Raw genomic sequence first — 16,131 nt, 5'->3', positions numbered from 1 at the left:
AATACCTGTACATCAGTCAACCAGAGCTACACAGTTATCATAGCAGTTAATGCAACTCTGTCACAGCGCCAGTGACCAGGGGTCCGAATGCGGCGCTGTCTGTCAGTTTGTATGTTCTCCTCTTGTCTGCGTGGGTTTCCTCTGGGCGTTCAGATTTTCTCCCACTGTTCAAAACATACCGAGATTGTAGGGCAATTGGGTGTAATTGGGCAGTGTGCTCGTGGGCAGGAAGGGGCTGTCACAATGCTGTATGTGTATACCAAACTCTCCCCAATTATTTCCTCCCACCATTCCACCACCCAACCCTCCCAGTCTGCTGTTCCCATAGCGAAAGCCCAAGAGCCCAATTCCCTCTCCCAAAATGATAATTGGCACCTCACTAATGTACTTCACCGGGAGCAACTGAATTTCTGTGCCATCAAATTGTCAACCTTATCCCCAAATGTTTGCATTGATTTTCTGTAAATTGGTCAAGGTCTAAGATATCCACATTGTATGGGTTAATAGAAATGAGAAAGTAAATATAATAAACTAACAAATAAAATATATTAATTTTAGGACCCTTCAAACCCTGTGACCACCTGTTTGGCAGCTGGATAATACGCCTTGGAGTATGGACCATTGTTTTGCTCTCTCTCATTTGCAATGGCTTGGTCGCCACAACAGTTTTTGGATCTCCAATGTCGATTTCCCCACCAAAACTTCTGATAGGCTTCCTGTCAGTGGTGAACTCACTAATGGGTGTCTACAGTGGTATTCTGGCAGTTGTGGATCTGCTAACTTTCGGCAGATTTGCACAATACGGAGCACGGTGGGAGAGTGGAATTGGCTGTCAGGTTGCCAGCTTCCTCTCCGTCTTTGCTTCTGAACTGTCCATCTTCCTGCTCACAGTCGCAACTGTTGAACGGTGTCTCTCCACAAAATGCGACACAAGACAAAGGAAAACCCTCGATAGCATCAAGATTGCAGCAATGCTTTGCATGATCCTGGCATGTATAGTAGCAATGCTTCCACTGTTCTACATTGGAGATGACAGCATTTCCCCCCTTTGCTTCCCTTTACCTTTTGGGGAACCCTCCACTTTAGGCTTCCTTGTGGCTTTAGTCTTGTTAAACTCTTTATGCTTCCTCGTCATGACAATTACCTATTCAAAACTTTACTGTGGCCTGGAAAAGGGAGACTTGCACGGCTTTTGGGACTGCTCAATGGTAAAACATATTGCCTGGCTGCTGTTCACTAACTGCATTCTGTATTGTCCCGTGGCTTTCCTGTCATTTTCTTCCTTGCTGAACCTCCTAGTTATTAGTCCAGATGTCGTCAAGTCAATACTTCTGGTGATTCTTCCATTGCCAGGATGTCTGAATCCTTTGCTCTACATTCTTTTCAACCCACATTTCAAAGATGATCTTGGACTTCTGAGGAAGAATAGACGATCATGGAAGAGATCAAACCAGAGAAGCCTGGCCTCTATAAACTCAGAAGATGCTGAGAAGCAGTCCTGTGATTCCACCCAAGAACTAGTGGCATGCCCAGGCATCCACTCAGTCTCTGGCCCATCCTGTTGCTCAGTTAAAAACTTTTCAATGCAGACCACATACCAGATGATGGAGACCTGTCAACAGTCATCAACAACATATACTGACTGCCGCTAAAGTGATGTATCAACAAATTAATTCACAGAAAATGAAACTGCTGCAGATAAGCTATTACCAAAAATACACATCCTCACATCTGCTACTTTCTGACAAAAACCAAGGTACAGAAGGGACAAATTATGTAAGCAATTTTTGTCTTAAAACAGGCCAGAAGATGCAATAATTACTTTGGTTCATTGTTTTGTGATGTTCCCTAGTGGATGTGTTGGCAAAGTGACCAATGCAATTATTGAGTCAATGATATACTGTTTGAAATTTAAGCTCCGGTAAACTCAAAACGTTTACTTGGGAAATTCAACAGTCTCCAAGATTAGCTGGTAACTTCCTCTATTCAGCTTGTCTCACGAATGAGCAGAAAAATTATTTTGAAATAGATGACATTATTTCACGGGGAAGGTTGAGGTTATCTTGTGATCACCTCCAAATACCAATCAAAAACTGCATTCTCCACGTTCTTGGCTACAAAAGTTAGTGCTGTCTATTTGTAACAAGTCATCCAACAGGAGTACTCTATTTCCATGTTATTCAATCACTTTGAAGCAATTTGACCTCAGACAAAAATAGACATTAAACTGTAAAGCTTCTCCCAATAACATACAAAACCAAACCTTGCAATACTTCTTCCAAATTACGTACAACGATGGATGGATACAGGGAAAGTCACAGTTTCACCTGCAATTCATTGTAGCTATATTTGACGGGTATTTCCTGCTTCAATCACTCTATGTATAAATAAACACTGTCGATATGTCAGGTAGCATTCATGGATAGAGGGACAAAGTTAATGTTTCAGGGGACAATGGTCTTTTGTCAGAGAAATACATTTGGCACCCTATGACATTTCCACATGAATATTTGGCTCTGTTGAATTCATTGGACCTGAAAGTTGAAAGTGCAGTGGATATCTTATTCTATTACGCCTGTTTGGCCAGAACAAACCCATTTCTAACTCCTTTTCATTACCATCAAGCTCGTACACTTTCTGCTGCCACTAGGTGGCGGAAACCATTGACTCATGTTCATATGCACAAATGATTCAAAACCTATCTGAGACAATTGGCATGAACAAAATCTAATAACTTCTCAACCTTTTTCTTTCCATTCACATACCACTTTTAAGTATTCCCTATGCCATAGGTGCTCTGTGATTAGTAAAGGATTGCCTAAGGTGGTATGTGGGTAGAAAGAAAAAGTTTGAAAACCACTGTTTTAATCGTACCTAATTGACTCGTTATGTGCATGGTTTCATAACTCCAAAGGAAATGGGCCAATGACATTTTTCTCAAGCAAAATATTTCAGTAACAATTGGGTCCAGAGCAATGGTTCTCAACCTTCCCTTCCTACTCACATCCCATCTTAAGTAATCCCTTACTAATCACAGGACACCAATGGCATAGGGATTATTTAAAATGGTATGTGAGTGGAAAGAAAAAGGTTGAGAACTATTGCCTTAGAAGGAAAAAAAAAATAGCTTCAATGGGTCACAGTGCCTGAAGCAAGGATAGGCTTCTTTCAGTGATCCAGTGGGACAGGGCACATAAACCTAGACCTTAAAACAAATAGCAAATTGTTATTTGACATTTTAAATTTAATTCCTATTATGAAAAAATATTGCTTTGATGTGAATCTTCCTGGCTTAACATAACAGCACAGTGATACAGCAGTTAGTACGCTCTTGGACAGCTCCAGCAACATGGGATCAACTCCGACTTCGGGTGATGTCTGTGTGGAGTTGACGTATTCCCCTGGTGTTCACATGGGTTTTGTCTGGGGGCTCCAGTTGCCTGCCACACTGCAAAGACATGCTGGTAGGTTAGTGTAGGTTGGTGAGATGAGGATTGGAGGGTGGGTGTGGGGAAATTTGATGGGCATGCGAGAGGGGATAGGTTACAGGGAAGTAGATGGGAGAATGGAACTGAGAATCAGCATAGATTTGATGGATTGAATGGCCTTCTCCTATTTTGAAAGGAAATCTCAGAATAGATTGCATATTTTGGTCGTGTGTTGACTCAAACTATGTCTATATGTAATTCATTTTGGTGATGACTGCATCTTTGGTGAAGAGAACTGCACTTTTTCCAAAATAAATTTTAGATGCTTAGGAATAGTTAAAGACAGTGCATTTGTAATAACAATGTATTCAGTTTAACAACAAAATATAGACACACTCCTTAAAGACTGGCAGTATATCTTTGCAAAATGCAACAGGAAAAGAGCAAAAATGATTAAGTATAAAAAAAAACAATTGTAACTGTTTTTAAATCCAGATGTCTATAAAATATATGTACATTTATGCTATTAAAGAAATGTATTTATTTCTAATAACAATTTTGTAGCCAGTCAAGAGTCTCATGTAATCTTTGTCAAGAGAGAATCATAAAGTAGGCCTGTACTGTGGAGTGTAATATTCTCTGTGCATTTTAAAAACCCTATAACAAGTAGAAAAATATTAACATGTATGAATTTGTATATAATGTACGTAAAGATAGAGCTGTAAATAATTTGGCTGCTGGAATTTCTGTTTCAGAGGGGACACATTAAAATAAATCCAATAAACAAGGAATTTTATTGTTTATTGCTCAGAGGGCACGCTATCATGAAATTTCCTTGTGTTTTCTCCTTTTTGTTTTGTTGTAACCATAATTCCAATGTGAAAAGTGAAGTCAGGTATTTCTTGAGACTTTGGGCCTCAACGAAGTGGCAGAAGTCTCACCTCTGAATTAGAAGGTAATGGGAGTTCAAGTCTTGCTTTGCAAGATCTGATCTAGGACACAAATCAGACTGGTATTCCAGGTGAATTGTTAAACCATCTCCCCTTCTTCATTTATGTCAAGTTATAGTTCCTTTTTTTTCTGTTGCATCTGTAACTTATGTTGTAATCAAATATGAGAAGTGGAGTTATTAACAGAAGCCACTATCTCAACTCGAACAGCAGTGTCTGATACAAATGTGTATCTAAAGTTATGCAACATGCTACATTGATTCTTAGAGATGACATGATAGACCTAACAAAGAGCTGGGAAAATGTTCCAGACAATACATTCCTCAACCAACATTACCAAAAGAACTGATTTTATTAACCCTTGTGAGGTGTTGACTGCAATGACCCCCCTAAAATACAAGCAAATGTACCTCAGAAGTACTTTGTTAATTCATTGTTAAATGAGATATCTGAAAAGCATTTCATGAATCAAAATCCGTGAGTACAGATTTCAAAAAGGTAAAATTCAGCAAAGTTTCTTCTCTATGTTCATTTCTGAAAAGAATAGAAAGAGACTTATGTAGCAGCATTTTTTAGGAAACCCCAGGAATATGAAGCACATGTTCTTCGGTTAAAGATGCTGCTTGGTTAAAGTACCTGCAACTCAGTATGGTATCCTGAAACTGCTCTGAAAACTCACAATGAGAAAATTATTGTCTGAGGCTCTCCTAAATTAATTATAATTTTACATAAAGTTTAAACTCTGCACCAAATCTACTTCAGTAATATTAATAAGTTAGAGTGAATGGGTAATGAGCAAAACTGTCAATTTTAAACTTTAGTGTTTTGCAATGTGTAAATTTGGGCAGGAAGGTTTCCTTTAAGATAAATAAAAACCTATAAAATTTCTGATATTGGAATCCTGAAATGAAAGGAGAAATTTCTGGTAATATTCAGCAGGTCAGGCAGTTTTATTAGGATTGCACCACTGGACACCTCTTCCTCATCCCTCCCATTTAAAGGGATAGGTCCCTTCATGATCATCTGACTCATTCTTCCATCCCCACTGACTGGAATCCTCACTTAATCTTCTCCACGAATCTTTTTACATTGTTCTTTTCCACCCTCCGTTGCCCCATTCTCCCAAGTGAAGCAGCAATCGCCTTGCACTTCCCCCAGCCTCCTGTCTTACATTCAGTGTTCATTCTGTGGCCGCCTCTGCATCAGAGAATACCATCAAAAACTGGGCGACGGCTTTGTAGAACATCCCTGTTTCAGTGTGCCATTGCTGCCCATTCACCCCTGATTTGAATTTCCCTTAATGTTCCCATGCAGACTTCTCCACGCTGGACTTCCAACATGGAACTGACCAAGATCATCAAATGCCCCAAGTACAGCATTCCCATCTACTGTCTACATGACACTGCAGACTTTGCGACTCAACCATTGCCCGTTAGTGTTGAAACTGGCCCGTCCCGATAACTTTTGTTTTTCTCTCTCTACCGTCTGAGACGCTGGGTGTTTATTTTGATTCAGAATTGTGACAACTGCCATGTGTTTCTATTTTTCATTGACTCTTATTGTTGCCATTCAACTACTAACTGGACTACATTTTTACCCTCATATCCTCCCCCTGCTTCTTGAAAGTCACTCATTTTCAACCACATCCTGATCAAGGTTTGCGACCACAGCCACGCGTCGTTATCTTTACACTGCCTCTACTCTAAACTTTCCTCAGTCCAGATAAAGAGTTGGACCTCAGAATGCCAACCATTCTTTTTCTGCTGCTGATGCAGCTGGACCCACTGAGTTCCTCCAGAAGACTATGCTTGGCATCAGATCCCAACATCCATCTCCTGTGTATCTCTTGTTTTATTTAACCAACTCCTAGGAAAAAACCTGAAGCATTCACTCAGTTTTGCTCAGCTTGTCTTGCTCAGTATTTGCAACACATTGCTTTTACTTCCCCTTTGAGATAAAAGTTCTTACTGGCCCAATGTTTTATTACACAATAGTGGGGACGGTATATGATAAAAATGGAATTAACATTAGGATTTTTTTCCCCCCTTATTTTTTATTACCTATTTTTTACTACTCAAGGATATGTTGACTAGCCAGGTTAGCACTCAAAATAAATGCTGTTTTTCCCCCACGGTGTCTTAATATGTGACAATAATTCAGTTCAAATGCTTTTTTTTTTGGAAGCAAGAGGAGAGGAAACAACAAGTGTTCCTGTTTAAATTTTGCTTAAATTACAATCTGAAGGAAGTCGTCTCCTAAAAGGTCATAAAATGTGAATCAATGAGGAATTCCTTCTTTGGCAAATGACTTTGAGGCTCCCCAAAACCAATGTGACTTTTAAGTTTAAATTCTATCTCAGATCTACTTCACAACAGGTTATCAACATTTATTTCAAGTTCAAACCTACTGATATGGAGTACAAAATATTAAACACACTCCAACTATACAGTGATTAAGCAGATTGTCCCAAACCTCCAGTGATGCAGATTTAATTCGAAAGTCCTATGCTAAGTGGAGTTATTAGCATGTTCTGCCTGTAACCACTTGGGCTTTCCCCAGCTGTTCTGGTTTACTCCCACATTCCCAAAGACAGGCTGCTATGTTGATTTGTTTATGTAAATAACCCCTAGTGTTGAATTAGGGGCAGCTGATGGGTACACGAGAGAGAATATCTTGTGGGGAAATAAGTTGGGAAATGAGATTGGACCGACATCAACTCAATTGGCTGAAGTGTCATTAAAAAAAATGCTAAGTATTTTATATTGAACAATGTGTGAAAAGGACCTTGTCCCTTTACCCAAACACACAAGTCATTGTAGTGATTAACATGGTTCCACATCAGCAACTAGTAGGGAAATTTATGCAGTTACAATTGCTCAACTTGGCTTTCAATTTACAAGCAGACCAATATGATTTTGTCGTTGCAAATTTAAACTGATGCATATCTTCATTACAACATTTGGATGATCAGAATTATTTGAAATGTGATAGGTACTGGAGGAAAAACCCAACACCCAACCCCAACCCACCAATTTTCCCCTGCAACCGTGTCTGCCTGTCCCGCATCGGACTGGTCAGCCACAAACGAGCCTGCAGCTGACGTGGACTTTTTACCCCCTCCATAAATCTTCGTCCGCGAAGCCAAGCCAAAGAAGAAAGAAAGAAAAGATAGGTACTGGAAAACAAAATGTATATTTCAATCATAGTTTCAACATTTTAATCATAATTCCAAACATGACATAGATAAAATGATATCAAAATGATTTGCTGCAGTGTTTAAAGGCACATGTCATGAAGTTTATTAGTTAGAATATTTCAATGAAATAAAAAATGGGGAAAAGTAATTTTTGACTGGCAATGCATTTCCTGAGTAGTAATAGCTAGGTTAGGATGGAGTGGAGACAACGCTGGTGGAAGCGTTCTAGGAGCCGTAGGTGACGCCGGTAGAGGATCCATGAAGGATCCTCTACCGGCGTCACCTACGGCTCCTAGAACGCTTCCACCAGCGTTGTCTCCACTCCATCCTCAACATTCATTGGAGTGACTTCATCACCAACATCGAAGTACTCGAGCTGGCAGAGTCTGCAAGCATCGAATCCACGCTGCTGAAGATCCAACTGCGCTGGGTAGGTCACGTCTTCAGAATGGAGGACCATCGCCTTCCCAAGATCATTTTATATGGCGTGTTCTCCACTGGCCACTGAGACAGAGATGCACCAAAGAAGAGGTACAAGGACTGCCTAAAGAAATCTCTTGGTGCCTGCCACATTGACCACCGCCAGTGGGCTGATATCGCCTCAAACCGTGCATCTTGGCGCCTCACAGTTTGTCGGGCAGCAACCTCCTTTGAAGAAGACAGCAGAGCCCACCTCACTGACAAAAAACAAAGGAGGAAAAACCCAACCCCAACCCACCAATTTTCCCTTGCAACCGCTGCAACCTTGCCTGCCTGTCCCGCTTCAGACTTGTCAGTCACCAACGAGCCTGCAGCAGACGTGGACATTTACCCCCTCCATAAATCTTCGTCCGCGAAGCCAAGCCAAAGAATAGCTATGTTGTTAGTTTCTTTTGTTCTTCCAACAACCTAATAGTTCTTCAATTTCAAACCATACTCTCGTCATGTGGATTAGCAAATATTAATGGGGAAAACAAGACTTTCTGTGGTTCAATTAGACTTTTGTGCCTTCATGCACCTTCTGTTCAAAGGCTGTGGTTGTCAACTCCCTCCAGGACTAAATCAAATGAGTCATACTGCCAGATTAAAGCACTCACTTCCATAAGCAAGCAATCTGAATAGATCAAAGGGAACCCAATTAACACAGAAGTATGGAAGTCAAAGTGACCCTCTTTTAAAATGTGCCAAACCTCTTCACAAGATTCCTGAAGCAAAGCTATATGACAATCCTTGGATGACGAGGTCAGCGATGCATGACATATACTTCCGGAAGTGTCAGCAGTGCAAATAGCGAGTTAACAACATGGATTTCTGCTGTTTACAATGATCACAGGAGAGGAAACCTTTGGGATAATTCCAATGCAGAGAATTCCTTTTACTTAAACAAAAATCTTTACAGAAATTAATTGAACAGAACTGTAGTAAAGTCAGACAAAAAACACATTCCTTCTGGCTTGGGTGAAGTTAGCCTGTTTACAAAGCACACAACATATAGTTAGGAAATAAAATTATTTGCCATTTCTTAATTTTGCATTCCTAACAAGTAAACCGACACCAACAATAAAATTCTTCTTAACAATATAGGTTTTAATGGGGATGATTTTCAAAACTGTTAATAAGTATTAATAAAGAGAACTAGAAAAGTATGTCTTTTTAAATTGTACGATTTCTATGCCAAAGCACTTTACCCAGCCAATTAAGTACTTTTGAAATGCAGTCACTGTTATGATGTAGTAAGTATAGCAGACAATTTATAAATCACATGTACTGACAAACACCAATTTGATATGGCCAGAAGGGTGTTGGGTTAGAGTTAAACAATGGCCAGGTCAAATAGGATCTCCGTAATAAACCTATGTCACTCTTTTGGAGAGGACCTAGTACAGTAAAATGCCTGTTACCCATAGGAGCTGGATACTAGGGATTTTACTGTACTTTGATTCAATTTCTCAACTGAAAGGCAATGACCCCAATAGTGCAATGCACCCTCACATCTCCCCTGTGGTATGTCTACCTTTTAGAATTGAACAGACAAACTTGCCATTCAGATGGGTACTACTACCAAGTAAGGCAATGGGTACCATTAATAAGACAAAGTAAACTGATCCGGAAACTCTACTTAAATTTCAGTACAAAGTAACTGCTGCGTCAAAATATTCAGAAGGGATAATAGAAGCCACACACTGTTCCAGAGGCAAAACACAGCAAGTAAATTCAACTCCTTTGCTGCAAGTGAGTTGGAAGCCCAAGATGTTGTAAACAAGCTCAAAATTATTCCTCCATTCAGCTATTTTTAAAAAAAATCAGATTATTGAATTAGAAATGGGGAGATTTATGAGGCACTGACCATCACAGAGAGTGTCAATAGACACCAAAAAGAAGGTTCCGCTGCTCCACCCTCATTTCCTTAACCCTTACAAGTTTTCTCTTCATGATTATTTTGTTTCTCTGAGTCCAATGCCCACAGATCTGGAGTAACACAATTGACTGTGGGAAGTGGAAGGAAAATCATGTCTTTCACCCATGACTATTTCAATATCATTTACAGATCTACATAACTTCAAATGCATATCTATTTAATGCAAAGACATACAACTGAATTCCACATGATCTATAAATGATATTGAGACAGCCATTGGCGAAGGTGACAGTAATGCTGGAGTAACACAGGGTAACAAGTCACAGCATCAAGAAAATATTTAGTGCAAGCAACTAAATAACAGAGAAAATTGTGATCAAATATATCGACGCTACATCTTGAAGATTGTGTTCGGCAATGACCGCCAAGAAACAAATGAGACATTCTTCTTCCTTGAGGAATTGCCTTCGGCCATGAGGCAAATACCATGCGGGAGATTTAAGTTAGGGAAAGAGATTGTGGTTGGTTTTAAGAAAATATTACCAAGAGAAGATGATCTGAGAGACATGAAAGATCATGAAAAGTAAAGATGTTTAATTCAGAGGCAACTTTAAAGTGTGCAATTAGATGCAGAGGATCCAGTTTTGTATGAAGAATTTCCAAAAGCTGGCTACTCTGGGAATGATTTCTTTAAGGTTTCCCCCACCCCACAAAAACCACCAGTACATGAAAAGGACTTCCAAATGGAGGGGTGGAGACAAACATTTCAATCATATTAAAAAAATAGCTTGATAATGTTATGCAAAGATGCAAGATTATTCCTGCATTAATTAACACATACCAAAAGGGTTTACTCATTCAATATATGAAGTAACTAAATTTGCATTGTCGGGAGGCAGCAATGAAAAGAATTTGGTGGTTTTGACTGATACAACATTTATGAACTTATTTTTACTTCAAAGAGCGTCATAAGATCACTAAAATTTGTTCTGCAGGACAAGGCCTTATTTAACATTGCTTCGAAGTCTCAGCACCAAAACATTAGCTGGAATATACACCTAATCCATCAGTGCACTTCGGCCTGGGAGATTCTGATTGAGCTTGATTCTAGTATCTGATGCCCTGCTCTGTATGTTCATACGCTCTTCCAGGTCTGTGCAGGGTTCCTCCCACATCCAAAGGATGTAGATTAATTGGGTACACTAAATACCCCTTGTCGATGGCTGGTGGGAGAATCGGGTGGAGGGTGGTGTTGAGAGGTATGTGTGAAAGAATAGGTAACAGGGAAATATGTGGGGAATGGCATTGATGGCATTGTCCTCACAGCTGGAATTGTCCTTGTGGGCCAAATCCCCAATCTATGTAGTTTGAAAAGAAACAAGAAATAAAACAATATTTATATTGAATGATGAATGATGCAAAAACGGCTACTCTAAATGTCACAATCCAACCACATTGGCCAAGAAAGTGCACCCTCACCTCTACTTCCTCAGAAGCCTAAGAAAATTCAGCATTCCCCCAGTCAGGTGCCCATTACCGGTTTTTCATCAAAAGTAAAATAGAAAGTACCAAAACCAAAAGGAACTACAAAGTTGAATATGCAGCTCAGGCCATCACACAACCTCAACTCCCCTTTGTTGACTCCATTTTTACCTCCCACTGCCTCTGGAAAGAGGACAACATATTAAAGGATACATCCCACCCCAGTCACATGCTTTTCACCCCCTTCCTGACAGGCAGAAGATGTATGAATTTAAAGACACAGACCTCCAGATTAAAGGAGTTTATATCCTGCTGTTATCAGATCGTTGCATACACCTCTCATTGGTAAAAGATGGTGCTTTGTTCTGTTCAACAGTACCTTTATCTTTAACACTTTACCTTGTTCTTTTGTCCTGCGTCACACAATGTTTTATTTTAAATCCCCTACATGTTTATTTTCATTAATGCACTACCATTTGTACAATATCTTGCCTGCTTGAGAGCTCGCTGAACAAAGTTTTTCACTGCATTTTGGTACTCGTGGCAATAAACTATTCAGCAATTTAAATAATTGTTTATATATTTACATACTGGCCAGGAAAGTGAAACATTAGGATCCATCTTTTTTCCAAAAGATGGGATTCAATCTTATTTATTACATGAAAAGGGTAACTGGACAACAATCAACAGTTTTTTTTGGGGGGAGGGGGTTGGGGAGGAACAGCAAGGTACTTAGTAATTACTTTATTCAGTACTCTGGGTAAAACCCTAAAAACATAGAATCCAAATCCAAAGGAATTAATTAAATGGAGTAAATACATCTTTTAAAAAAAAATGTTGTGGTTATATAAAAATAAATAGTTCTCATTGTTGAACGATCAGAACTTGAGTTCCCCAAGGCTTCAGTATAAGCTTATAAGAGCCAACCTTTCCTGGACCCAACACACTAATAGCATCAGGAAAAAAGCACATCAATGCCTCTATTTCCTCAGAAGTTTGTGAAGGTTTGGTATGGCATCAGAAACCCTGGCAAATTTCTACAGAGGTGGTGTAAAGTGTGCTGACCGGCCGCATCATCGTCTGATATGGGGACACCAATACCCCTGAGCATAAATCCCTGCAAAAGATAGGGTACACAGCCCAGGACATGACAGGCAAAACCCTTCCCACTATTGACATCTACAGGGAATGCTCCTGTGAAAGAGCAGCCCCAATCATCAAGGATCCACACCACCCAGCACGTGCTCTGTTCTCACTGCTGCCATCAGGAAAGAGGTCAACAAACTTAATTAGGAACTGATTTAAGGACTCTTCCTTTTGCACTTAGTTTTTTTTCCCCTCTATTGCACAGTCAGTTGTTTACTTTTTGTTATTTGTTTACATATGCTCATGAGATATTTTTTTTTGCACCACCAATAAGTGCCTTGCCCACAGGAAATACAATCTCAGTGTTGTATGTGATGCCAAGTGTGTACTCCTGACATTGCTTGCATTTGTGTTTAAGTCTGCGAGTCCTGGGGATGTCAACAAGTTTTTTTTGTTTATAAATTTAACGTTATTCAATGATTTAATAGTACAGGGAAGACTTAATGAACAAGCAAATAATGATCATTATTTGAAATTCTATTTGGATGAGCATGGGTATCAAAGGTTATGGGGAGAAGGCAGGAGAATGGGGTTGAGTGAAAAAAAAATACATCAGCCATGATTTAAAAGGCAGAGTAGACTAAATGAATATTTACTAGGATGTGTCCGGGACTTCAGGGACTGAGTTACAGGGAAAGGTTAAACAGGATAGGACTTTTTCCCTGAGCATAAAAGAATGAGGGGAGATTTGATCGTGGTATTTAAAACCATGAGGGGTATAACAGAGTACATATAAGTAGGCTTTTACCACCGAGGGTAGGTGAGATACAAACTAGAGGATGTGGGTTAAGGGGGATAAGTTTAGGGGGAACTTCTTCACAGAGAGTGAGGTAAAAACACAAAATGCTGGAGAAGCCGAGCAGATCAAATAGTGTCCTTTATGTAGCAAAGGTCAAAATACATAACCGACATCCCAGGCTTGAGCTCTTGATGAAGTCAGTTATGCATTTTAACCTTTGCTACGTAAAGGACCCTGTTTGACCGGTTGAGCTTCTACAGCATTTTGTATTTTTATTTGGACCAGTGTCTACAGATTTTCATGATTCTTCATGCAGAGAGTGGTGGGAGTGTGGAATGAGCTGCCAGCTGAAGTGGTGAATGCAGGCTAAAATTTTAACATATAAGAATTTGGACAGGTACATGGATGGGAGAGGTATAGAGGGCTACAGACTGGGTGTAGATCAGTGGGACTAGGCAGAAAAATGATCAGCCCAGACTAGAAATGCTGAAGGGACAGTTTCTGTGCTGTAATATTCTATGGTGAGCTGAATGGTCTAATTCAGCTCCTTAATCTTGTGGTTGGGAGGAAGAGATGCACCTTCATTACAATCATTTTTCATTTTCTGTTTATTTGCTTTGTGGAAAAAAATGAATAATAAGTGGCTGGCCTGTTGACAAATGGCAAAGTTTGTGGCTAAATTATTCTCGAGTCACTTCAGAACACCATAAGCCAAAAATACACAGGGGAATCGCTAATAGCAAGCACTTCATTTCTAAAACTTGGTTTGGCGAAGCCAGCTAAACATAATTTCCAATATTCCACACTCTCATCAGTTGTTTTGACACAAGTATTTCCTTCAGCGATGATATTAAGGAACAAGACAGATAGGATTTTTGGTCATTTGTCTGTCATCTTGTTTGGCCCAAGGGTAATTTAACTAGGCTGAGTATCCAAGCCTTCAATTGATGAGATATTTTTATTCCACCACAACTTTCCAAAAAAAGTTCACAATTCTGATGAAGTTCCTGTTATCTTTTCTTCCCATTGTCTGAGGTCACCAAACATTCCATCTGCAGGGGAGACCAAAAGCAGTTGAGTGATCACTTTGTTGGAACACCTGTTTTACACACAAGCAAAACCTGGAGCTGCCCATTTTCTTTCACTTCAATTCTGTCACACTTCATTCAGACCTCGCGTATTCCCCCTGCACTGAGTAAGATAAGAGAAGAAATAACTTTGCAACTGATCTATCGTGGACACACATCTCCTCACTTGTCAGGAAGGCGCAACAGCACTTCCTGAGAAGATTAAAGCAGGCAAGGCTATTGGCCACCATCAAGTCAACCTGCAAGAGCTCTATTGATAACGTCCTGGCCAGCTGCATCAGTGCGTGTGGTACAATTGCGGTAGAGAATTGGATTGGAGTTCAATCTGCAGGACCACAAGAGTGGCAGAGATCACTGGGGTCTCCCTACCCCACAATGATGTGATCCACTGGGTTTGTCACCTGAAAGGGGCACACAATATCATTGAGGACCCTTTCCACCCCACATCTTTATACTCCCATTGGGGAAGAGAGATAGGAGTATCGGACCAGCACCACCAGACTGAGAAACAGCATCTTCCCGTGGTAAGTCAGAATGATGAAAGACCAAATGAACTGCTCATACTAATCATCCAAGATTCCAAGATTTATTTTTACACATACATAATTCGTCCTGCATGTATTGCTTGGCTGCATCTGTGTTGTCTGGTTGTGTTTTGCACCAAAGACTGGAGAACGCTTTTTTATTAGGTTGTACTCATCCAATCAGATGATTTAAAAAAAACTTGATCAATGGTGCTCAAAACAGATTTGTTTCAGATTCAATTTTATGTTATTCGCCAGGCTATAATTTATCCATTATAAGGTACAATTTTGATTTTTCCACAGTGTTATCCATTATGTAATGCAATTAAAGAAATTACAGGTCAAGGAGTAAAATCTGAACATGCTGGGAGTACTGCAAATTCAACTTGAGTGACACAATACTAAGTAGTGCAAATTAAAAAAAAAGCATTATCAGATAAAAAGGTGTGTGTTGGAGGGGGGGGGGGGGGGAAATAATCGGAAAGCCGGTTACATCACAAAAGCTCCATACCCTACAAGTGCACTGGAAGATGGTGGCAGGTCACTCCACATGGCCCTCCTTGATAAGTAATCTCTATCCTATAGACTCCACAATCTTCCCACCTTTGAAAGTAAGAAATAAATGTCGATGTAAATGACAAAATTCACCAGGAGCATTGCTTAAACAGGATTCAAATAATTATTAGGGACCTTTTCCATCTATCAGTTTCTTTGACCTATCACCACCAGGAAGATGTAGGAGCATCAGAATCAGAACTGCTGGACTATAAATAGGTTATATCCACAGGCTGCGAGATTGATGAATTGAGTAAATTATTCAAAATATTTATATCTTTATGTACATTTGTGATTATGTTTGTGCATGTACGCAGTGTGGTCTGGAGAAATGCTGTTTCATCTAGTTGTATCTGTGCAGTCAGAATTTGAATCTATTCCCAACATTCAGTTTACAATTTTCACAATACAGTATAATGCCACTGACTCTTTGGGTATCCTTCTTTGAGAGAAGGATCAACTTTTCATGAAAAAGAATAGTGCACTGTTCCCATTAGAATCCACTGTCTTAAAATATTCATTATGCATTTTATCCAGATTTTCAATGAACAAAATTTCAAAAAAGGTTTCAGATATTTTGCAGATAATAGTAAATTATGGAAGTTTAGACTTCTGGAAATTTTATTTATTTTCTAAAGGCTATTTTCTATACTTTTTAGCCAGTTATTGCAAATGTCATTTTGAA

General features: G+C 39.6%; 2 protein-coding genes across 3 annotated transcripts in view; one reads left to right on the top strand and one right to left on the bottom strand.

Moving 5' to 3' along the window:
* The window catches only part of LOC138746152 (leucine-rich repeat-containing G-protein coupled receptor 5-like), a 123,463-nt gene extending 119,278 nt beyond the window's left edge, over positions 1 to 4,185 (top strand). Inside the window, exon 17 of the mRNA XM_069904067.1 lies at positions 559 to 4,185. Within this exon, the coding sequence (XP_069760168.1) occupies positions 559 to 1,652 (1,094 nt within the window). The 3' untranslated portion in view covers positions 1,653 to 4,185. The remainder of the gene's footprint in view (positions 1 to 558) is intronic.
* A 9,691-nt stretch (positions 4,186 to 13,876) lies between these two features.
* Positions 13,877 to 16,131, bottom strand: part of LOC138746150 (zinc finger C3H1 domain-containing protein-like) — a 79,152-nt gene continuing 76,897 nt past the window's right edge. Inside the window, exons 37-38 of one of the 2 annotated variants that reach the window (XR_011346728.1) lie at positions 15,403 to 15,494; positions 13,877 to 14,331 (exon numbers count right to left, since the gene is read on the bottom strand). The gene's annotated coding sequence lies outside the window, so the exon portion shown is untranslated. The remainder of the gene's footprint in view (positions 14,332 to 15,402; positions 15,495 to 16,131) is intronic. The other variant, XR_011346727.1, reaches the window with a different exon arrangement.

This window comes from Narcine bancroftii, chromosome 11 (genome assembly GCF_036971445.1).
Source record: "Narcine bancroftii isolate sNarBan1 chromosome 11, sNarBan1.hap1, whole genome shotgun sequence".
In the NCBI taxonomy this organism is placed as follows: domain Eukaryota; kingdom Metazoa; phylum Chordata; class Chondrichthyes; order Torpediniformes; family Narcinidae; genus Narcine; species Narcine bancroftii.
The sequence above is the reverse complement of the archived record's forward strand: the minus strand, read 5'-3'. Positions and strand labels throughout refer to the sequence as shown.